The sequence below is a fragment of the Teleopsis dalmanni genome, chromosome 1 (genome assembly GCF_002237135.1).
Source record: "Teleopsis dalmanni isolate 2A chromosome 1, ASM223713v2, whole genome shotgun sequence".
NCBI lineage: Eukaryota > Metazoa > Arthropoda > Insecta > Diptera > Diopsidae > Teleopsis > Teleopsis dalmanni.
This window is the reverse complement of record NC_051846.1, coordinates 29,703,308-29,727,385: the sequence shown is the minus strand read 5'-3', so window position 1 is coordinate 29,727,385 and position 24,078 is coordinate 29,703,308. Positions and strand designations below refer to the sequence as shown.

At 29.1% G+C, this 24,078-nt stretch overlaps 3 protein-coding genes across 4 annotated transcripts in view; 2 read left to right on the top strand and 1 right to left on the bottom strand.

The window, feature by feature from the left end:
* LOC119668209 overlaps positions 1-12,505 on the top strand; it is a 34,012-nt gene extending 21,507 nt beyond the window's left edge. For both annotated transcript variants that reach the window (XM_038077652.1, XM_038077651.1), the window contains exons 3-6: positions 8,587-8,843; positions 10,620-10,841; positions 10,911-11,104; positions 12,313-12,505. In XM_038077652.1, the coding sequence (XP_037933580.1) occupies positions 8,587-8,843; positions 10,620-10,841; positions 10,911-11,104; positions 12,313-12,444 (805 nt within the window). In that variant the 3' untranslated portion in view covers positions 12,445-12,505. The remainder of the gene's footprint in view (positions 1-8,586; positions 8,844-10,619; positions 10,842-10,910; positions 11,105-12,312) is intronic.
* Positions 12,506-15,474: 2,969 nt separating this feature from the next.
* Positions 15,475-17,145, top strand: LOC119668210 (syntaxin-17). The gene is made up of 2 exons (XM_038077653.1): positions 15,475-16,115; positions 16,189-17,145. Exons 1-2 carry the CDS (start codon positions 15,800-15,802, stop codon positions 16,773-16,775), a joined length of 903 nt encoding a protein of 300 aa, XP_037933581.1. The 5' UTR covers positions 15,475-15,799; the 3' UTR covers positions 16,776-17,145.
* A 3,650-nt stretch (positions 17,146-20,795) lies between these two features.
* Positions 20,796-21,533, bottom strand: LOC119668972 (18 kDa learning-associated protein of slug-like). The gene is made up of 2 exons (XM_038078676.1): positions 21,254-21,533; positions 20,796-21,189 (listed from the first exon to the last, which is right to left on the bottom strand). The coding sequence occupies exons 1-2, from the start codon at positions 21,437-21,439 to the stop codon at positions 20,935-20,937; spliced, it is 441 nt and encodes a 146-aa protein (XP_037934604.1). The 5' UTR covers positions 21,440-21,533; the 3' UTR covers positions 20,796-20,934.
* Between the last annotated feature and the right edge of the window lie 2,545 nt (positions 21,534-24,078).

Genomic DNA, 24,078 nt, shown 5'->3' with positions numbered 1-24,078 from the left:
TTTTATATAGCTCATAAATGAGTCAGGTATATATACAAAATAATTTTGCTCCGAATATCTAATAATAAGGAATTACATGCTAACAAAACAACTAAAAATCTGGCAAAGTAAAGTGTAGTTCTTTAGTTCTCTTCTTAGGACCCGAGTCTTCTGCTGAATGCACTCACTAAACTTAATCACTATTAAAAAGCAACGAATATCAATTAAAATGGTTACGACACCTATCGGAGAATACCACCAGTCAGTATATATGGACAAAACGATTTTCTCAACATATCCGGTACTAAGAAGAATAAACTTAGAAATTTTCAAAAAATCGGCCAAGAAATTTTTACTTCAATTGGCGACATACAAATAAATAGTTCATTTTGTATATATAGATGGATATGAAACCAAAAATAAAGTAGTTTTGATGTTGTTAAAAACTGAGTTTCCATTATATTATAAGTCAAATTTTATTCATATACCTATATCTCTTAACGCTAAATCCAAGCCAATATACTTTATATAGGGTCTAAATACTTTTTATTTCATTCTTAATCTGCTTTATAAACCAAATAATAGATAGAAAGATATGGTTAAATATACTGATTTTATCAGTCTAAAACAATACGTTTCTTTTTTTATAGGAATTGGTGCTTCATTCACTGTATTATCTTGTAGTTTTATAAACTAAAGCAAGTTTTATTAATACATATAAAATGTTTGAAGAGGTTATATGAATTTTGGTTGCAGGAAATGCCTGAACTGAAAATGTTTTCTGATGACTAAAAAGTGTTATAAATAAAAAACATCTAAATTATACGATATATGTATATCATTATCATTACTAATATTGTATAAAATAGGTTTATGGTCAATTTTACAAGACACATTTCACTGGCAATTTAACATTAAATTGATATTTCTTTTCAATTGAAGTGACATTTTAATGCCCACTATAGAACACTTAAGGGTTACTTAACATAATTGTGCATTGTAAAATGGGTCAATTGTATTTATTCTTTCCAATTAAGACTACTGAAATAGAGCACTTATATCTTGTTTATAGATATAATACTTACGAGTATTATGTACATTTAATTATTACAAGCTAAAATAAATTTAATTTAAGCTATATATAATCACTTTGGAGCGTAAATAAATTAAAATACAATAATATGTTTTATAATTTATCTTAAAGTAATGCTTCAAAGATAATTTCCACTTCTTGGCAATAAACCGTACATAAACTGATTAAGACTAATGAAGCCAGCGACGATGATTAAAAGTTTGGAAGTTGAGAAACGCTGACGCGTTTCCACTTGAATAAAGTTAAGTCAAGAAAAGGTCACCGAATTATAATTTAGTTCGCTTGAAGATCTGTTGTTTCAGATGCAGCCGTCCTTTCTCATTCGTCTTACATTGAAAGCATTTTATTGTTTTCAAATTAATCAACATTTTTTTTATGTACCCACTGCTCTTTTTTAAAAAACGAAACAGCTTTTAATTTAGGACGCTGTATTTAAAATTCTTTTATTCTTAACTTTATGTCTTTTTTTTAGTTAATATTAAAGAAATCTAATTGGGTTTCAATGTATGTATTTTAATTTTGAACAAAACCGGCACAAACCTTATTCCAAAATCAGGGCGTGTTAGTTTTTAAAATTAATTTGTTAAGGTACGGTATTGTCGTTACTAAAAGATGCTGGCTTTTAATTAATAAAGGTATTAATTTTTCACCACAACGATTTATATGTGATTTATATGAATTTTTAAGGTCATAAAAATTATATTTATTTATTAGGTGTCTTAGGTGTTATGAGCTAATTTAAAAAAAAATACATTTTATATAAAAAAAATTAACATAATCTAAATCAAAGTTTTTTTAAATCAAGTTCATCTGATTAACATAAAAGTTGTGATAAACAATTATTTTAGTTACTACAGCATTATGGAACCATAAACAGATTAATAATAAGAGTTTCGGTCTATCGGATTGAAGACAGACCCAATTTATTATTGCAACAATGCAACGGTCTTGAAAATATTTTGATATGTGTATGAAAAAAGAAACATAACTCATTAACAAATTTCAAAACGAGAATATAACATTTTTAGGAGTCTTTAAGTAGAGATGTCTATATCTGTACTGGTACATAAGCATTCATCAAGGAAGCCATCAAGAGTAAAAGAGTAAAATAAAACCTGTTGATGATCATACGCAATCACATCAGGAAAAGATTTTCAGAATTGGATGTTCGCAAGCTTAATTAAGCTAGGAAATTCGTTCAACTCTCTGAAGAATTTATTCGGTTATAATTCATATAGTAGGATTCACTAAAGTACACTGGAATTGCAGCAAATAACAACGCAGAGAAAATCTACTCATTATCTCGGATATGCCTTTTCTTGAAAGCTTTATTAATCTGAGAAATGTGTTGAAATCACCAAACAATTGAAGAATTGTTCGGTTAGTAATTCATATAATAAGATCCATTGAAATGGAAAAGACAACAATGCAGAGATTGTCTACTTATGTTCTCTGGTATGGCTCAATATAAAGGTGCTAAAGTATTTCTTAAACATTTGATTTGTATCTCATTTTTAACTTAAAAAGCTATCTTAAAATAAATTATAACTAGTTGGTTAAACACAAAATATTATCTTCGTTTAATGAATAGAGTGCACATCAACTTGGTCTCAAATAAACGAATCTATATAAATAGACAAAATCATACTACGCTGTCAAATTAAAGATCGGCTCAGCAAATGGAATGTAGTAAAATATATTAATAGTATATACCAAACTTATGCAAAGTTTCTTAAAATTTTCTACATAAAATTTAAACCAGTTTTCTGATAAAAAGACAACGGACAGAAGACTTAAGCAGTACTACTGGAACCCGAGTGAAGAGCTAAAATAAAGCAATATGTAGCTATTATTTGAAGTGCGGACTCAAAGAAGCAAATGCCACAGTAATATATATAAAGAATACATTCAGAAATACTCTATCTGTTACATATCTGCACAAAAGATCTTTCAGGTCGTAGTACACGCATAGCCTATCCATAATAATAATATGTTGCACATGATAAAAGTTTAGAAAGATTTGAAATATGAAACTAATGCCATCAAAATAGAGATACCAACATAGGTACTGGTCCATGGTAGCTGCAGTAATTAAAGTAACGAAAGACATCAAAATTTTTCGATCTTGATGCTTAAGACAAAGTGTTCTAGCTTATGCCCTTGGAGATAAATTATCTCTTATTAAATCAAATATTTATAGTATAAAAAGTTTTATTAAAATATTTATAGAGATCAAAGCATCGATCAAGTTATCCACCAAAGAATTGAAGGGTACATATTTCAAAAAATTATTGTCATGTTATTCATATCTTGGTTTCAATTTGTGCTCGCAAAAATTTCCATTTGAATTCTCTGTTGAAAATAGTTATATATATATGATTCAATGATTATTTAGATATAGTATGAACTATATATATTATAGTCATAGAACCAATAAATAATTGTACCGAACTGAGTTAATCTATATTGCCGATTAACTTTAAAAAGTTTATTCAGGCTTTCATAAATTTATTAATTATTTGCTAAAAATGAAATTGAATTTATTTATAACTCAAAAATGTTTATATTAAACGGATTTGTTTACCTAATCCCCGGCTACTTAACTTGTCTATCAATTTAAGCTGTTTGAAATTATAATTCTTTAACAAACAATTTAATCAATGAGTACGGCAATTTGACTGCAGTAAAAGATAGACGGTGGATTCATATAAAGACCACCTGAGGCTAAGCTATGATGTCTCTTTTTGAATTAAAATTAATTTTTTTAAATGTGAAAATAGGTTTGTTATAGTAGACACCAAAAGAGCGAAAGAAAGACATGACAAGTGAACTTCAACTATGGAAAGGATAAATAAAATTAATTAAAATTGTATTTTAAAATGATTAAATATTTTGGAAAAAGAAAACTATTACAAACGAAATGTAACTAAGGCAATGCACTCGAATAATTACAAACTTTACAACTTGAACATCAAACAGAGGGCAAAAAATGAAAAATGAAATGAAGTTAATTACAAAAGCATCAATCAACGAATTTGTTCAACTTCAAGACAAGACAACCATCCAATTAATCAGTTTCGAATGCACATCATAAACAAACAAAAAAACATTATTTCAAAAAAACAATAATTTTTGTAACAAAACAACCTAGTCAACAACAATCCACATAACTGCATAAAAGTACCAAAATTTGTAGCTTACTTCTTTTTTTGGACAACTTCGGTCGTAAGTTGAAGATAACCATGCATCCATGTTTTTGCTTGTAATTATGCCTGCATGGTTTGCATTTTTTAGTCTGAAATTAGTCCAAAAAAAAAATATTTTTGACATTTTTGATATTTTGGGTTAACATAATTTGGCTTAAATCCGTAAATTCATGCATAATATTAATGGGCATCGAACTGCCATGATGAACGCAAGATATGAACTTGCTGTACATTGTCAAATATGATCGATCGACTGATCTAGAAATCTTCAGGAAATACAAATGTGCATTATTTGAATGTTATTATTATTTAAATTGAAGTATATACAATTTTTAATATAAACAAATTTAAATTTAATAAAACAAATGACTTTTAAAAATCATTTATCAAAAATACGGATATAATATTCTTTTCAATCAACTTTAGTTTATTAGTTATTTATCAGACAAAAATCTTACCATATAACACCTATAGGTTGTCACAGAATTGTATTTATAATACATACAAATATTTGTTTATTTATATATACATTTTTTGATACATATATTTATATTAATACAGTCATGTACAAGTATATATATAAATATATATATTACTTTTTTAAAGAAAAAAAATTTGTATCTGAGTCAACTACTAGAAAAACAATTTTATATATTTTTCAATAACTTTCGTTTGAATTATTTTTTCCTTAGAATACTTCTCCAACTTTTTAAAGTCTTTTGATAGACATGATTTGTTCAATCATTCAAAATAATTTATCAGAATATTGTCTAAAGACGTATGCTAAAAGCTACACAACGGGTTGAGAGTCAAGAGTACCGAAAAATATATCAAAGACAGAGTGCTGAAATTGCTTGATTCTGTGGATGTTCACACTATAATATAACACTAATCTATAATTGCACTCTCTCAAATCAAATGCAATATATATTCCATTAGGAAGATATGCTGGCCTTGGATCATCTAAATGGTCACAGACACTATTGAATGTGCATTAACTTGCTTTTGATCAAACAAAGAAGAAAAAGAATTAATCAAAATAAACTTATAGGCAGTATATTTTATAATTACAAAATTTAGAAACATAATCCAAAAATTTGAAACATAGCTGTTCATAGCTGTTCAATTATTCATCAATCAATCAAAATAAACTTACAGGCCATATATTTTATAATTACAAAATTTAGACTATTAAATGCCAAATATCCAAGTCCCAAAAATTTGAAACATAGACATAGGTGTAAAATCATTGAGTCAGTGTCATACTTGTCAAGTGACATATGAAGACTTCTAATAAGAATAAATCTAGGAGAAATGAAAATTGTTCAAACTCCGACTAGCTTCACAATGACTGTAGAATTCATCAGTATCATATAATGACAATGCGGTTTAAGTATGGGTCGTGGGTAAAAATAAATCATTTAAGTCCTCTATTTCTGTATTCAGGTATACTCTATTTCTATGTCCTCTATTTCTGTTTTCAGGTATACTCTTTTAAAAAAGTAGAAGAACTAAGTTTGAATTTCTAATTAAAAGGATTTATTAAATCAAATATGATTATTAAAAACCATGAATAAAAAAATTTTTTTCTCATAACTCATAATTTTCAGAAAGCATTTAAAATCGGGCGTTGCATTACACAATATATGGGCACTTGCCTGTCAAAAGATGCATTGGTGATAATAAGTTGCTCTCCTTTTTGCGAACGAAGGTGCAAATTATCTGTCATTGCCCGAACGTAATTCATTATTTTCTGCGTTCAGTTTTGGGTCCATATAACCGTACTTCCAACGACGACCTATAATCATTGGCGCGTATTTCGTAAGAAATGACAGCAGACAGTTTGGTGTGTCGTGATTGAATGTTGTTTTACATTTTCCTCCCCTTGTTATAGTTTATGTTGCGTGGCATTTGGCAGTACCGCTTCGTAGTGCCCCATAATTTGGTTGGCGTCTACAGCAATAAAAAGGCTAAGGAATTGTATGTAAAGTAAACAGGTTGCCTGCCGTGTTACTGCATCTCCAAAGCATTTTATTAAAATTCTCACATTGTAGTCTGGTGTCTGTGCAATTCAAATGCACTTTTTTTTAGATTTTTTTTCAGTAATTTTGTTTTTTTTTTAGTATTATTTTGAATTTTTTTTTTCTGTATTTTTTTTTTCAATTGCTTTGCTGCAACGCGGAAGTATCTTTCGCTTTTGGCTTAAACGCATTAAAAACAAAAGCAGCAAATGCTAATTTGGTGTCATGCATAAATTTTTCTCATTTCTGGACTATGCCTGCTGTCAGCAAGTGATAGGTTCCAGAATTTATGTCTATTTTACACAGAAACAGAATTTCTTTAAAGAATTTGCTGCACATATACTATATTTCGTAAATGTGAGTGCTGATTTATTTACTTGAACTGCTTACTTAAGGAATTTCTAAGTAATTACACAAACTCTGTTGCAAGTATTTTAATTGCAGGAAGGTGTTCGAATCAGTATTAAGTCAAAAATTTATCAAATGATTTCAAACAGCTTTAATGTTCTTTTAAAAATTCAATTGTTTTTTAAATAAATTGGGTGGACGTCAAAGAGTCATTTCAGACTCTTTGAAAATGATTGCCAAAATGGAAAAAATACCTTCAAATTGTCTGTTATATTGTCTGTTTTTATATTTTTAAATATTTAAAAATTATATAAATCTATACCAAAAGTTGAAAAACTAGGTGTTATGCCTGATGTAGGTTATAGTAATTGCCCCACTCACATCCTTACGGCAGAAGACTGACTTAGGCTCACTCTAATAACTACGGTTATTTGGAATAGAACCAAATAATTACCTCGAAATGTCCACAGATAATTTTATACTTTATTTAAAGGTTGTCTGTTCAAGGTGCATTTTTCAAAGACCTCCACCTAGTACTGGTTTAACAACTTACAGATAATTTTATATAATTTTTTTTAAAATTAAAAGTGATTGTTATACATCGTGCCATAAAGAACTATTAGATAGTATAGTAACAGCTAAGCAAGTTTTATATTCATTGCAAAATTCATCGCATCACAAGATTGGAGCTTGTATATAATATACATCTTTTAATGAGATGTTTGTTTAGTTAATATATAGTAAGGTAGTATTTTCATAACATCTAACCTAGTACTGGAATAATGAACATTTGATCTCTATTTTCAATTTGAAAACATTTATGGTCCACAAAGAGTAAAAAAATAATAACATGAATTACTCGAACTGCTGTTATAGTAAGTAATATTTGAATAAGATATTTAATACAGTAATATAATATTAATATCAATACAATCAGCAGTAAAGAGTGGAAATTAAAAAACGCATCCAGGAGTGGATGACGAAAGGATTCGTCTTTCGATAGTGCTTCCTTCCTGTGACCTCATTATTATGTAGCGATCTTAACATATAGTTGAACATATAGTTTAATAACATATATAGTTGAAATCTGTAGAAGAAAATAAAATCCCCGCTACAAAGTACAGATCTTTATAAGATAATAATTAAAATTTATTGACCGTCTGATTATCATATGGGAAAGTGCATTTTTCGAAGGTGTTGACGTACTATACCAAAAAAGGTGTAAAAATTTGAAAAGCATTAGATCGATTATATTGAAGTTGAAGCAGAATTACCAGTGCAAAATGTTGGCAGCTCTTCTCTTATAATGACAACGATCTAATTGGCTATGACTCAGTACAGAAAGAACTAAATATTAGTCAAGCAAGAAGAAGAAACATAAAACTTTAATTTTTTTTAGTTTTAGAGTAGCGTAAGTTATTTTCCCTGAACGAAAATTCTTTTCTAAATTATAATTTAAAATATTTAAGTTTATTTCTATTGGTATTATATGAATTTAAGACTAAAGTACTTCTTTAGCAGTGCTGTACAGACTTATAGTCTTAAGAGCAGAGTTGTGCATGCTATGAGTACGATCACGTTGCAATAAAATTTTGAATAAATTAAATGCAATCGAAACGACTCTGCAGACTTCAAGTAATAAATATGGAATTTATTAGAAACTCATAAAAAAAATTAAAACACAAGCAACAGAATCATTTAATATTGCATTCAATTAATATTAAAGATCGATGCAATAATAACTTTACTCATTTTTATACATAAAGTGCAAATTAAATGTATTTTTTATATCGCAAAGTTTATAGTGGCTCTTAAATAGTTTGTGTAACGCCAAAACCAATTAAGCGAAACTTTTCCATATAATAAAAATTTCACTTCTTCAAATGAAATCTCATTTAAATTATTTCTCATTTTTATTGTAATTTTCTTAATGTTGCAGACGCCATATTTGCGTGCAACAACGCACAATAACGATGCCTGTGAAGACCACAGAGGTATATACTCGTCCAATCTGGAAACATATCAGCACGCCTTGTCAACCACAGATGCATGCAAATCAGATGTGCACACGCGTTCAATTGGTGCACGAACAGGCATTCAGAGATGTCATACGTCACAAATCAGCACAACAGGTCACTTATGACTGCTGCAACGGCTGGACACGTGAGACGCCGCACACAGATTCCTGCATGAAACGTAAGTTTTAATGGTGAAATCTTGTGTTCGATATTTTTTAATGAGGTGAAAGTAATGGAACTGTAAGTGTGAGGGAATTACTTTATAATTAAAAAATAGAAGAGAAAGAGATAAAATTTATTAATTTTTAAAAAGCTCTGTTTTGGAAAAAAAGCTTTCTCTCATATATGTCAAACGGGAGCGTAAGTAAGAATGTGAATGTCAAATTTTTTTTTTAATTTTGACAATTTAAATAACAGAAGAGAAGCAGAGAATATTCTTTTATAAGATTTATATAAACAAATTCTCTCTGAAAGCGCTTTAAAGATTGGACAGGTTCGGGCACATTTCTTGCCCAAAACTTTTGTACTGATTTAGACGTCTATTTGAGTTTGTGGGTGTTGAAGTTACATTGCTAAATTACATTGCTGTAAGAATTACTTTATAATTAAAAAATAGAAGAGAAACAAATAAAATTTGTTAATTATTAAAAAAAAAAACTTTCTCTCATATAAGTCAACCGGGAGCGTAAATAAGAATTTGAATTTTTTTTTTATATAGACAATTAAAATAAAAGAAGCAGATAATATAAAACTTATATTAACACATTCCCTCTAAAATCTTTTTAAAGATTGGACAGTATTTCCAATCTTATCGGGCATATTTCTTGCCCTAAACCTTTGTACTGATTTGGACATCTATTTGAGTGTAAAAGTTACATTGTTTAAGCTTTCGAAGTAATTTAGTGAGGTATAATTAGATTAATTCTCAATTTGAAAAATTTGTATTATTTATTTAGAAAACATAAACTTGCTTGATAAACGAAGGATTAAGTGACTAGTTTTTCACAAATCATTTAAAAATTCTATATATTATAAAAGGAAAAATTTATTAAAAAAAAAGGTAAAATTTTACCGAAATATATTTAAACCACACAGATATAAAGAAGACTTAGAAAGAAAGTGTTCTCATATCATAACCTTATACTTTATATAATAGACTTATAAAAATAAGGTAATATTTTGTACTCATATTACAACAATATACATTATATATTAGATATATTAAAATATTAACAGATCTAGATAATTTATTATAATATGATGGCAATGTTATTACATTAATAAAACAAAAATAAATATATATTTGAGAATTATATGAAATATTCAGCTGATGTATATCATTCTGTCAAATACTCAAAGTATGTTCTCAAATGATCTAAGCGAAAAGTTTTCTTTATCCATTCGATAAAAACTAAGTAATGCTCAAACACTATTATATGAATAATTAAACAAGCTCACATAGAGGATGTAAACCAGATGGAGACAGCTTTACTTCTCCCGGTGCATTAATCAACATTATACGTATGTCATTAAGAGAGGTCTTCAAAATATATTTTACAAAATGAAATATGTTTTTTCCACGATCTATTTATCATGGTGATATATATAGTGATATATATTCAAAAATTCATAATACATCTCTCTCTCTCTCGCTCGCTCAATCTCTCTCTATTAATCTCTATATCTCCATTAATCTCTCTCTCCCTCTTTCTTTGAGGTGGACTCGCCTTTAAAGTACCGACAATTTCTTAATTTTTAATTTCTTAATTTCTTAAGAAATTAAAATCTACAGATTGGATTCAATCTTCAAAGACTTCTCTAAAAATTATTAAATGCTTTTTATGCAAACAAATGCTCTCCACATACAGTGTCCAATATAAGACATTTGAATAAACTTTAATTTAAATATAAATTTTATATAAATTTTAAATTAAACCTTTAATTTTTGTTCCAGCTGTCTGTTCTACACGGTGTCAAAATGGTGGCACTTGTAGTACACCCGATACTTGTTCATGTCCAAAGGGTTACACCGGACGCTACTGTGAACACGATATAAATGAATGTAAAGAAGAGAAACCATGTGATCAGACCTGTGTCAATACGATTGGTGCATACTATTGTAAGTGCCGTGAAGGTTTTGCATTGCAATCAGATCAACAAAGCTGTAAAAAAATAGGTAAGTATATTGCTATATTTTAAAATCAAATTTCTACTTGTCTAATATGATATATGTTTTTCTTCTTAGACTTACGTGAAGATGATGCATTTGAAGCACGGGATTTGGAAAATGAAATAGAAGGCGGCGAGAATGTAGTAGCTCGCCTACATAAAATTGAACGTTCCTTAGCTAATGAACGTGTACAAACGCATGAACTACAGAAGTCACTGCAAGCAACGTATAATGTAGTGGACACATTAAAAAGTCGCTTAAACACATTAGTAAGTTTAATTGTTTACTTAATGACTTTTCTTTTAATTTATTGATAGAAATATTTAAAGGAAACCCTTTATTTTTATCAATACTTCTTCATGCTATTATCTTATCTTATCTTATGTTGAGCCTTTTCCGAGTTAGTGCATCTGGGCACTTTTACTCTATGATGGCTGGGGGGTTTCTGCAGAGTCCCACCCATCTCAGTGACTAAATTGAGTATTCCACAAAATCTTCGTTATTATTCAATGATTGGTCTAAGATCTGCGTATCGCCTCGTGCGGTTAGTGATTACTCTGAGATTAGATAGTGCTTAGTAGGGCAGCCTGTTGGTTTTTGCATATATCTTCAGAGCTCTGTCCCTTATGTATTTCTTGACCGGATCTATGCTATTAGAATTATTTATTTTTTGATGGTTCTCACAAAAATAATGACACCCGACTAAGATAAGTGGTCTGCTGTGAAATTAGGTGATCGATTTACGAAAATACTTTTTGACCAAACTTATTAAACTATTTTGTTTCATGAGCAAACCCATGTAGTTTTATTTGATCAGAAGTGTTCAGTATTATTCTTTTAAAATAAAAATTATCTAAAGAATTGTTTTACAGGACAAGTTTTACAGCCACTTTTAGAGAGAGGACCTAACCTAGTAGTATATAAAATTATCAAGTAAATTCTTTTAATAACGAATGTACATACAATAACATATCGAACTAATTCAATAGAAACTTAATGGAGCTTTTATCTTTTTGTTGCACATACATATGTATTATATGTTATCGATATGAATTTTGTTTTAGTAAAGACAATAAAGAATAAAGTAGGATCTAAAATGAAGAATATTGCGTTACCAGTGAAGCAATGCAACTATAGTAGATTTTTGGTACTAACAACTGAACGTTATCAGATAAAATAGTTTTAATATAGGTATAGTTTTAAGGTTTTTCAACATCACAGGAGGAGTATATTTAGAATGGTCCGGTATTTTCCGTCTTGCCAACATACAAGCAGAACATGCATAAAGATTGACATATCTATCACCTCTGACAGATATTGCTCTTTTATAAACATTTTATTGAAACGTTTTAAACTTCCTGATATCTTCAATATCAATGTTTCAATGTCGATATTAAATACATGATATCTTCATATAAAAATACTAGATTAGCACTTCAGTTAATATTTACAATTATAAAATTAATTTTTCTTTTAGGAAAAACAACAACAGGATATAAATCGTCTTCAAACGAATCTCTTCGCTACAGAATCACGCACCAATAAACTGGAAGGAATGCTTAATTTACTTATGAAATGTCGAAACGGTCCGAATGCGAATTGTCCATAAATACGTTAAATACCTTAAATAGTTCGTAATTATTATTTATAATTAAAGTAACATGAACAGAACTGCATTTTTAATTTTTACTTAAAATTATGTAAAATTAAAAAAATTTATATAATTAAAATTTTATACATATAATATATAATATAATATAATATATAATATAATATAATATAATAAATGTTTTAATTTGCTTTAGTTAAGTACTACGCCTTTATGTTATTGTATTTAATCCTACACCGCTTTATATTGATAATTATTTTATATATTGTAAATCATACAAAAGATTTGTATCTTCAATAATGATTTCAATGATTAACTTTCTAATTGTAAGTATAATAAGATTTTTTTGTAAATAGTTTTAAAATGTGTGTAAGCCAACAGCTTTTGAATGTTGTAATAAACTCGAAACTAAGTTACTTGTAAATACTTTTTGTAATGTAATAAAAAAATTTAAAAATTATTTTTAAAATTCTTTTTATTTAAAAATAAAAAGAAAATTTTGTTGTACCTATTTCTTTAATGTATAGCAGAATAAAAGTGTACATAGTGACTTCACCATTGCACCATAACCAAAAGATGAATCTAAGAAAATTTGGCTAGGAGATAAAGTATGAACATTGTATTTATTTATTATTTATATATTTATGTTTATTTCAAAGTACCACTCTTTATATTTTCGACTCAGATCATATGGTATCACAATAGAACTAATATCTACCATAATAATGTCTGAATTGTGTACTCTTGATATCTCTAAAGTGTTTGACACATACGGTGTTACTCATCGATATGTAACAATCATCCATTCCAGTTTCAACGAAATAACGAAATAATAAATTTGTAAATATCTTGTAGGTAGAATATCTTTTGTTGATCTTATCGGAAAGATGTCCAAAGCCAGAAAATTAAAATAAGAAGTCCTACAGGGTACTGTTCGCTGATAATTGTTAACCTCTACACATTCAACCTTTTGGACAGATCAGAAGAACTCACATTCATAAGCATCTAAGATGATTGCACAATACTCCTAATAACCCTGATTCACTTTACAATAAAATCAATACATATCTTCCATCCTAATTAAAAAGGTGTCCTCGACTCCGCTCATTTCAGTCGGTGAATTGGGTCATACTCACCATCAAAATTCTTAGATGTCAATCTTTATAATATGTTTACCTTCTCCGCTGCACACATACAAACTATAGGTCAATCTCTTCCATGTTATACTGCATCAGTATGGAGCCCACACTTTTCTGCTGAACTAGTGAGAAGTTCGTGGGATAAAATATAGAAACCTGCTGCACACATACAAACTATAGGTCAATCTCTTCCATGTTATACTGCATCAGTATGGAGCCCACACTTTTCTGCGAAAGCATATTGCTGATTTTTCAACAACTTAAACTGCAATTTAAAATGCTCCTTGTCAAAACAAAAAAATATTACCATACAGATTGGTATCTACTATACTATAAATGAAACGAAAATAAATAGAACTCGAACCTTTTTTTTGCAAACGTCGATCACTTCATCATTAAATTAGCTTATAGGCTCTCCACATTTTATATCGAGACATTCCCTAGCACTTTCCGCCTGATATTATTGAGGATGAAAGACATTTTCCTCGTGTTGCAAAAACTATCCTTAAATAATTGAGGTCAGAATATAGGCATGTACTAAACATTTACTTGTCTCACAAAAATTCGTGTCACAATTGTTATTTTAGTTTACATGACGTCGCTTTTCTGTTTTCATGTTAACCATAGACTACTACCATTGACTACGAAATCTCTGATTTATTCGCAGAAGAATTGCTTTCTGGTTACACACACTAATTATGAAGTTTAATTATGAATAAAATATCATCACGTTTTCGATTGATAAATCTGGATTCAATCTAGATTTACTCTCGATCTGTCAATGTTTGTTGTCCAATCGTACATTTTTAGAATAATCTAACGTTTCTGTAGTAGTATTAGTAGTCATTTACGTATTTCGAATCAAATCACAGTTTATCTGTCAAATCAAATAAAACAGCTGTTAATTATTGGTTTAGTTTTTTACTATAACAAAATATCTATAGAGTTAAAAATTAATCTCGAGTGTTATACATTTCGCTCGAGATGTGCCAATCGAAAATACAAATTGTACTAAAAGTGAATCTCGATTGAAAAAGTTATATTACGTTCAGACACACCTTAATTTCATCTTCGTTTCTGTGAAATTAATTTGATTTTCCATACAAAATGCAATTTTGAGGTTAGAACGAAATTAAGGAAAATGGCCTTAATTTCATATAAACGAAGGCTGATATTAAAGCAAATTTCAAATGTAAATATGCGTAAGATAAATTTGAAGCAAAAGATAAATTTGAGATAACGAAAAAGTGACATTTATTTAAGTAAATATAAATGACAGTTGATCTTAATAAAACTGGGAAATATTTTGAAAGTAGTGCAAATTTTATATTTTAATATAGAGAAAAAACTAACTGTTATTAATTTAAAATAGAGTGAAAAATTATAATTCACATACCTGATATCCACTAAAGTTAATAAAACTACTGAATGCCATCCTTTATAGTTATAATAATCAACTTTTAAAATTTCGCAATACAAATGGTGTTTAGACCTTGTAATTTTTAACATTCGAATTGTAAACAAAAAACATATGAATGATATCCTTAATTTGTGGCAGTATGAACACTTTCGTAATTAACTAAATTTTATATATACAAAATTAAGAAAATTTGGCTGTCTGAACATAGTAGATCTGTTCCACGATTTACTCGTTGTAAGTTTGAGTAACACTGTGTATACAGAACTGCGTTCCTCCAGTTCGTGTTCGTGTATTTTCGTGTAAATTTTACTTGTGTTTTACTTGAGTTTTATTAAGAGACCTAGTATTACCTAGATAATATGTACAAGAATTTTAATACTTTTGTCGAAATGGAGTGATGGTAACCCTAAGCAGCTGTTACTGATTTTCAGACACGCAACTAACTTCGTATTTGTTTTGATATAAAATTTTATTCCAGAATAGAAGATCAAAGAAACTTGAAAGTAAGAGAAATAGTAAAAACAAGCACAAAAGAAAATTTACAAAACAAAAGAAAAAGTAATTATTGTAACTCAGTCGACAGCTCCCAAACGTATAATGGAGCTGCAATCTGTAAAATTACATCAAACGTTTAAAGAGGTTTAAAAATTGTCAACAGTAAAATTTTAAATAAACGAAAAAAGCAAATTATCAATAAATCAATAAAAAAATACTTTCTCTGGCGAAGTTTAAGTAAAAATTAAATTGCACAAATTTAATACTGCAAAGTAAAATTATTACAGTTCAAAAGTTCAGAATGACAAGCAGCGATAAAATTCCGCTTAAACAGGCGGAAGTCTCCGTGCGACGATTTAATGACCTTGCGATACCACACCACTTGGGTTTGCTGAAAAATCATCGTAGCAACATAGAGAAGAGCCTTGCACTGGGCGATTGGAATAAAATAAAAAAGGAGGAAATCAATGCCACCCGTGTCATAAAGCAAATGAAAAATCTCATGCTGGAAATGGATGCATTGCGTGAGAAGGTGCGTGAAGATGACTTGGAACGTTTCGATGCAATGATGGAAATTGGTAAACAGAAGGCATTCGATGGCATGCGGGAGTATTTAGGTAAATCAATTCTAATTAATTTGGGAGAAGAAAATATTTTTTTAATATTAATAATAATAATTTTGTGTTTAAGAATTGGAACTAAAATCGCCCACCTCTACGCTACGTTCACAAGGCCTAGAAGATGATGATATAACGGCTGACCTATTAACGCAACCAGTTGAAATAGGCAGCACATTGGCACACAGAGGCACTATACCCGAAATTGAATCCAATTTTCAACAACAAGAATACCAATTACAACAGCGACAATCTTGTCTGGATGAGCTGGAACATTTACAGCATGAAATACGTGATTTAAATGGCATGTTCCACGACATGCGTGAGCTAGTGCAAGTGCAGGCTGAGAGTGTACAAGTGATAGCAGATAATGCTGAAGAAGCACTGGAACAGGTACAAGCTGGTGAAAGAGACTTACGACGTGCGCTTACCTATAAAAAAGCAATGTATCCTGTGGTAGGAGCTGTGTTAGGTACATTTGTTGGTGGACCTATTGGTTTAGTGGCAGGCCTCAAAGCAGGCGGTTTGGCAGCTGTGGGTTGTGGTATACTTGGTTTTACTGGTGGCTCTGTGCTGAAGAGTAATCCATCTATTATGCAAGGAAATGTTGAGGAACAGCAAGTTACAGTTGAAATGGAAATGGAAAAAAAAGATGAATGACCAGAAGATAGTGGTGAGAAAACTGCAATTACATTGTGGTCTGCAAATATGCAACATTTAACGCGTTTACAAAGAGGTGCTGCGGTACGTTTGGATCCAGTGGCACAAGCAACCACAGATGTTTTATGCAGTGTACGTAATTATTGTTCCATTCAATAAAATAACTAATTTATTTATATAAACATATTTTAATGTAAACTACAGCTAATGTACAATATTCTTTATTTTTATAACGACTTACACACCAAATTAGTTTTAATCCTTGGCGGTCAGTCGCAAAATGTATTATTGTCAATATAGTAAATAATTTTTTTATATATATATACCATATGTCTATGTGTACAATGATTATTCTTTAAGGTTTGAGATTATTTTATACTTTTTTATTAAAATTTTTATTATTATTTTTATTATTATCTTTATCGACTTAATTGATAATTTTTTTAATTATTTGCACACCAGAAATTCATTCTGTCACTTAAATTTATAGCCATAAAAGCAGTTCGTAAATGGAAGCCATTTAGTTTTAAATAATTTAGATTAATTGGAGTTAATAAAGTTTCAAAAACGTAGCAAGTAATTTGTAGTTGTAAATTGTTAAAAATAATAAATTAAGATATTTTTTAAACAAATTGCAATACAAAAAATTATAGAAAAATTCATAAATTGAGCTTAAAGTTCCCTTTGCATTAATGTTTTCAAATAATTTATTAATAAAATAAAATGTGTTAATAACAAATAATTTTGTTTCTAAATTTCTCGAAGATAAGTTTTCAAGGTCTTAACAAATTGATGTAATATTCAACATAGATAGTTATATTGCTAGGGAATCAGATTTAAAAGGTGTCACTTTTGATGGAATTTTAACGTGCTGACATATCCAGTCAACCAAAAACGCTCAGCTATTTAAATAAATAAATCTCATTAAGGATTCATTGCTTGAGTTTTATTGCTTGAAATCAACTGCAGCTCTAACGCCCATGATATTGCCGATCTATTTTCTTGCCCACACAAACATTAGTCCAATCGACCGGTAGATCCGGATTATACAAGTGATAAGATTTCTCCGTCTTGATTCGGGTTGAATGCAATTTAATTCCAACCAATCCCCTAATCTAATCTCAATACAATATAATTGTCTTCCCTTTTACACAATAGTTGTGTATCTATATCCTATCCCATTTGTCACGTAATTCATTTCATGTCAACTGCTTCAGAGATCCCTGTGGGCTACAACAACAACAACTTGAAGCCAGGCTGAACACAAATATTCTTAACCTCCCATTCCTTATCTAATCCAATACAATTAATGGAACATAAAATAATTTCTAACGTTAATTTTTTTTTTGCCAATAATGGCGTGTCTTTATGACGAAAGAAACTATTTAAAGGTTAGACGGATTCGAATAGTAAAGAAAGAAAGAACAAAAACAAATATTTTATTAAATTTATTGAAATTTGGTTGACCATACAACGCTGTTTCGAGTATTGCCAAGTACTCTTCATTAGTGGTCTTAGGAAATAATCGAATTTTTATTTAATTAGTTTATAGTCCGTATATATAAAATAATTTCATTAATCCTAGTCTTATGTTTAAGTATATTTACTTTCCTGATTCCAATGAGTTAGTACAACTAACGATATACCTATGTATATATATAGATATTAATAAAGTACATTTAAGTGGTTTGTTGTTATTGTTACCAAAGTATCCAGAAAAGCAAGCACAGAGAAAGAAAATTAATTTTGTTATACTAAATAAAGAATTGAGAGAAGAATGGGTCAGAATGTTGAAGATAAACTAGGTCCAGATGAAGTAATTTTGTCACCTCCATGCAGAGGAGAGAAAATTTAATATGGATCAAAGTTGTGTATCTACGTGAACATAATAATATTATACATAGGAGACATTACTAGAAGTACAGTGGTAGTTGAAAAATGCTTTAGAAATAGTCAAGTAACTCTCTAGCACCTCTCATATTCCCTACTCTTTATCATGAAGTCAGTTGTCTTTACAAACAAGGACAGGAAATGTAGTAGAAAATCGAACATCTACAAAACTGTCACCTATTAAAATGGTCAACAATCTTTATTTGACAATGAGTTGAAAACTTGTATAAATACAGAATCAGGGTCAAAAAAAAAATAAATTCAACAAAAGAAAAAATGTATTTCCCTTGACTTATTTATTTCACTATTCACAAATAGTTGCAGAATAACGACCATTTCGTACATGGTAAATAGTATATAAGTGATAAATAGTACTTCGTTAAAATAAGCTCAGTATTTTTCTCTTCTGATGGAACAGAAAAAAGTCATTATTGCAAAGCAATATAAATTATTAAAATTTGCATTATATTTCAAATGTATTGATAAGAAAACTAGGTTCATGCAGAAATCGTGTCATATTTGTTGTTATGGAAAATATTTGTTTTCCGTGAATGGATCACCACAATATCGGATTATCAGCCTTTCATAGGAACGCTTTGATGACAGCATTCCTATCAATGACACAAAACATATTATTGGTGCATTGGCACATAAAAAAGAAAACAATGACGTCTCAGTTCCGAGTCCGATAAGAAAACGTGCGCTAAATGATACGGCAAATATGGATTTTATTTCAAAACGTATTTTAATATTAATCATAAGTATAAACACATAACATCACATTAAAAATTATAAAAAAAATATATGTGAAATGGGAACTATCATACAGTTGTATAAAATATATACTAACTTTATTAATGTAATGTTGGAATATCAATTGTATATATAGGTCATATTAATGTCATTCATTTAATTAATTATTAATATTTTTAAATTATTACAATTAATTGAAATATGGAAAAGGTTTGTTACACATGTTTATGAAAATATTATAGATGTTTGCTAGAACCATTGGAACAGTAAGCATAGCTATTTGTATAAATAGTGGTGTCATAATGAGCTCACCTCTTGGAGTCTTTCCGCAAGACAGGTTGCAACTGCATCCTACCTCTAGCTGGATACCTTCGTCATCATTTTTCAACAACACAGCGCGAGGTAAATCTAAGTTTTAATTTGTTTTAAAAGCTATTTCACAATAATATTTATATAAAGAAATGTATGAGAACGAGCAAATGAAATACAACACAAAAATTTTTATGAGTGACTGGGGAGTAGTAGGTGCAGGAATAATCTCGCCATTTACAGATATTTGGTACTCTCTTCGAGCTTCAAATGGAACTAGTGTTTTAGACAGAAGTCTTATCGGTTACGGAGACACATAGGTTAGTTTTGTGTCACATCAAAACCAATTTATGCTTTTATTGAGATCGTTTAAAAATACACCTTTCTAGTGCTTGCAGCTAGTTATAGAAGTCATTCAAAACATGTAAAACATTTTGGTCGAACCAAAATAGTTAACAGGGATCGATTATATACTTCCAGGCGGATTATAGCTCTTTCAGGTCACTGATGTATAAGAACTCAGAGAAACTACGCCTGATGGAAAAGATCCCATTCTGACGAAAGTACATTCTTGACAATCTTCAGTCAAAACAAATTATCTCTTAACCTATATCAACTCAATGCATTATTCATAGGTAATCCTTTTTATATTTATTTAATATGCATATTTTAAAATAATTTCTATTATTAATATAATTTGGTTTTAATATATTAAATTATTACGTCAGTAATGACAGTGACTATTATACTAATAGAAACTATTGTTTTTAAAGAGGTTTCGAACCGTTGGTACTTGCAGTCTCAAGCAATTATTTACATATAAAGAAATAACTCCAGGACCACTGATAGTGGTTATTTGGTAATACTTGAAATAGCTATATGGCCAGTTGAAAAATTGGATTAACATAATAAAATTTTGTTCTTCCAATTAATTACTGATCGAAACCTCCATGTTTATCAAATTACGTTAATCTTTAACATATAACACATAAAAATTAATGTAGATTGAAAATTTAATTGCATTAAAATGCAACACCCAAGATAATTTTATAAAAAACTAATTACACGTTTAATATTAAAATTAATTCATTAGATTTTTATTTAAATATTGTCCTCATATTCATCTATGAGTTAAGAGCAGCGGAGTTGTTATTTTTTGGATTATAAAAATAGCTTACAAACTAAGCAAACAATCACTATAATTTATTTACAAAGGCACGTTTATTGTCGTCCAGGCTTGCTTGAAGTCTCTTGAGCGGGCATGGTCCTTCTTCCGTAAACGTTTCGCTGTCTTATTGCGCTTGAACCACGGTGGGTAATTGCCAAACTGATCTCTAAGTGTTTTGCTGTTGTAGATATGTTCTTTGCCTGTGTTTTCATTGACGACTTTGATCTTCTTGCCTTTCTCACGTTGCTCCTGCATTTCATGTTCTAATTCTTTCTCCTCTTTAGTTTTCTTTTCCTTGAATTATTAAAATAATTTATATATTGTATTAGCTTTTAATTCTTTTAACTCTTATACGTACAATTTTAATTTCTTTGGCTGTCTTTACTTGTGCCACATCGGAAACATCCTTCATAATTTCATTGCCATCAGCGTCAATCAGTCCAAGCGTCTTCTTCAAGCGTATTAATTCCTTTGCCTCATATCGTGCTTTCTTTATTTTATTCATTTCATCGCGACGTTTACGTGAACGATTCATGCGACCCATTTTGCGTAGAATTTATTTTATATTAATTATATTATTAATAAATAGTAACGCAATAAGTATTTGCGTTAAGAAAATAACAACAAACACGTGTGGTGCAGAATTCAAAAGAAAAGGAATGTCAAAATGGCATGGAAATGTCAACTCAAACATAAGCAAATGTAAAGCATTGCCATAATTAAATTTTAAAATTTTCTTTTTATTTAATTTCAAATAGTATATTATATACAATAAAATAATGTGTTATTATAACAATATATATTATTATTCAAAATAATATATATACTAGTTTATATCTTAGCTATATACAACCATTATGAATTATTGAAAAGAAATCTATATAATGTATTACTACAAACACAATTCCGATTTTCAGAGGGGTTCAATACACTTATTATTTCACTGGATCACCATACTGTAAACTTTATATATTAGCAATAAAGTAAATATTTTTTCCAAAGTTTTTTTGAAATCAACGCTGTTATCGTGGGTTCAGTAATTTTTCCAGTGCAGAGGTCATTGAATAGATAAGAAAATTTTATCCAAATACAGGGCACCGAATAAGGAAGTCTTATAACTCATTGAGAGATAAGAAATGGAGTTGAGTGAGAAATATTGGATGGTGGACTATGACCTAATCTTTGTATTAGGTAAAACAAAAAGTTATCTTATCCCTTGAATAATACCGATGCTAGAAGACTTGTAGATTGTGGAACCGGCTATCTACGTCTACCCTAAATTATGTTTCGTCATCGATTAATCCATCTCAATATCACGTTTGGGATAGCCATGTCCTGCAATATTCTTGTTTTGCCATGAATGGCAATTGATATGGCTTGGTAAGGATATTTTCATTTGGTATATAAAAATTCATAGCGTGTACATAATGAACTATTTTTTTTTTAAATACGTGGTTTAAACAGTTTCTCAACGTTTAATGGTAAGTCTTAAATTTTGTCAAGACGTATAATATGTGGTTATATACTTATGTGTTTCGAATAAAGATAGTACAATACTAAAAAGTATGGATACTAACTCATATAAGCTAGGTTAGGTTAGGTGAGAGTGGCGGTCTTGTGCTCAAAGCCCACTTGAGCTCAAATAATGGTCCGCAGTAATACAAACTCATACGTCTACTATTTAGAAGTATACTGTACTTATGTTACGATAAATGTAAATGGAAAGTATCGATACATTTTTTGTACTCGTGAGCAGTTTTCTACATACATATGTAGTATATGTAGTGAGTAATATAACATATGTAGTGAGTAATATAACGTATTTGGTATCTATACAAAAGTAAGTCGGTATTTGGGTCCCACAAAAAGTTTTACAAAGCACATGTTGTTCGATATCTAATACTTTTCTGTCGAGATTTAGTATCAAGTAAATACTGAAAGATAATATCGAAAAAAAGTATCGACGACAAAAATATTTGATATCGAAGAAAAGTATTGAATATTTACATGTACATATGTACGTACTTCTATAGAAACATCCCCAGTTTCAACACACACAGTATACATCATTTATTAATATGTAATTAAAAAACGTATAAAAATATATAACATATAATTTTTATTAAATAAAATCATATTTTTTGAAAATTTCGGGAATGGGTATTGCAATTGTTGCATTTACATACAGATGGAGCAATATATGTACATAGTTTTTATAGTTCGACTGTCTATAGATAATTGTAATGAATAATCTATATATTGGATCTTTAAGAATAATAAATTATGTATTGATATAAATTGATAAACAATTTGTGAGTTTATTTTTTAATCAAAATTTTGCAAGGGCAATGTATAAAAAAACTCAAAAAATATTCAACCTTCATTAATGGAGGACATTAGCAGCTCAAAGGAGAATTTCAAAAACAATCCCTGAACTTCAGTAGTGTAAAGAATATTGCTACCAAAATAAAATCAAATTTAATTTTAAAATTTGACCCAGAGGAAAAATAAACGGAGAAGGGGTAAAAGAAAACACAAGGCAGTAAGATGATAACATCGATTATGTATAAACAATTCTTATCGTATGTATTGCGCATGAGCAGGAAAATGTGGGGAAATAATTCATTTTAAAGACTGAAACTGGTGATATTGTATGGATATATTGTAGGTAAAAATTATAATCTAATGGGTTCATTGTCTGCTAATGGAATTCACATATAATTTAACAATATAATTTATATAAAAAAAATTTTTTAAAATTACTTTTTGTTGATTTTTAGTTACTTATTTAATTTCTTTCATTTCAGAAAGATATATGTACATTATATAGAAGTTTTTATATATAACTAACAAAATATATTCAAAAAAAAATTTAATAACCTTTTCTTTAATTTTGGTGTCAAAAATTAGAGATAAGGTTTTTAACTATTGATTTTTATAAGAGCGTAAAAATGATCCATGGTAGATTCTTTCAATAATACTTCACAGCTCGCAAACTATAATTTCTGTTACATAAGTATATTTTGAAGGTATTATATTTACTTACTTTAAAATGATGCATGTAAAATTGTTAAAACTTTTCAAATACATTAAAGCAGAACACAACATATTCCCCAGATTTGGCTATTATCTGTGTCTACTATCTGTTCGCAGACCTTGAGGTCTGCTCCAGGAAAGAGATTT

What these genes read in the sequence shown, in the direction of transcription:
- LOC119668210 (XM_038077653.1), top strand. Translation starts at nt 15,800, where the DNA reads ATGACAAGCAGCGATAAAATTCCGCTTAAACAGGCGGAAGTCTCCGTG. An exon ending in TGGCATGCGGGAGTATTTAG is followed by an intron (nt 16,116 to 16,188) that starts GTAAATCAATTC and finishes TTTGTGTTTAAG; the next exon opens with AATTGGAACTAAAATCGCCC.
- LOC119668972 (XM_038078676.1), bottom strand. Translation starts at nt 21,439, where the DNA reads ATGGGTCGCATGAATCGTTCACGTAAACGTCGCGATGAAATGAATAAA. An exon ending in CAGCCAAAGAAATTAAAATT is followed by an intron (nt 21,190 to 21,253) that starts GTACGTATAAGA and finishes TAATAATTCAAG; the next exon opens with GAAAAGAAAACTAAAGAGGA.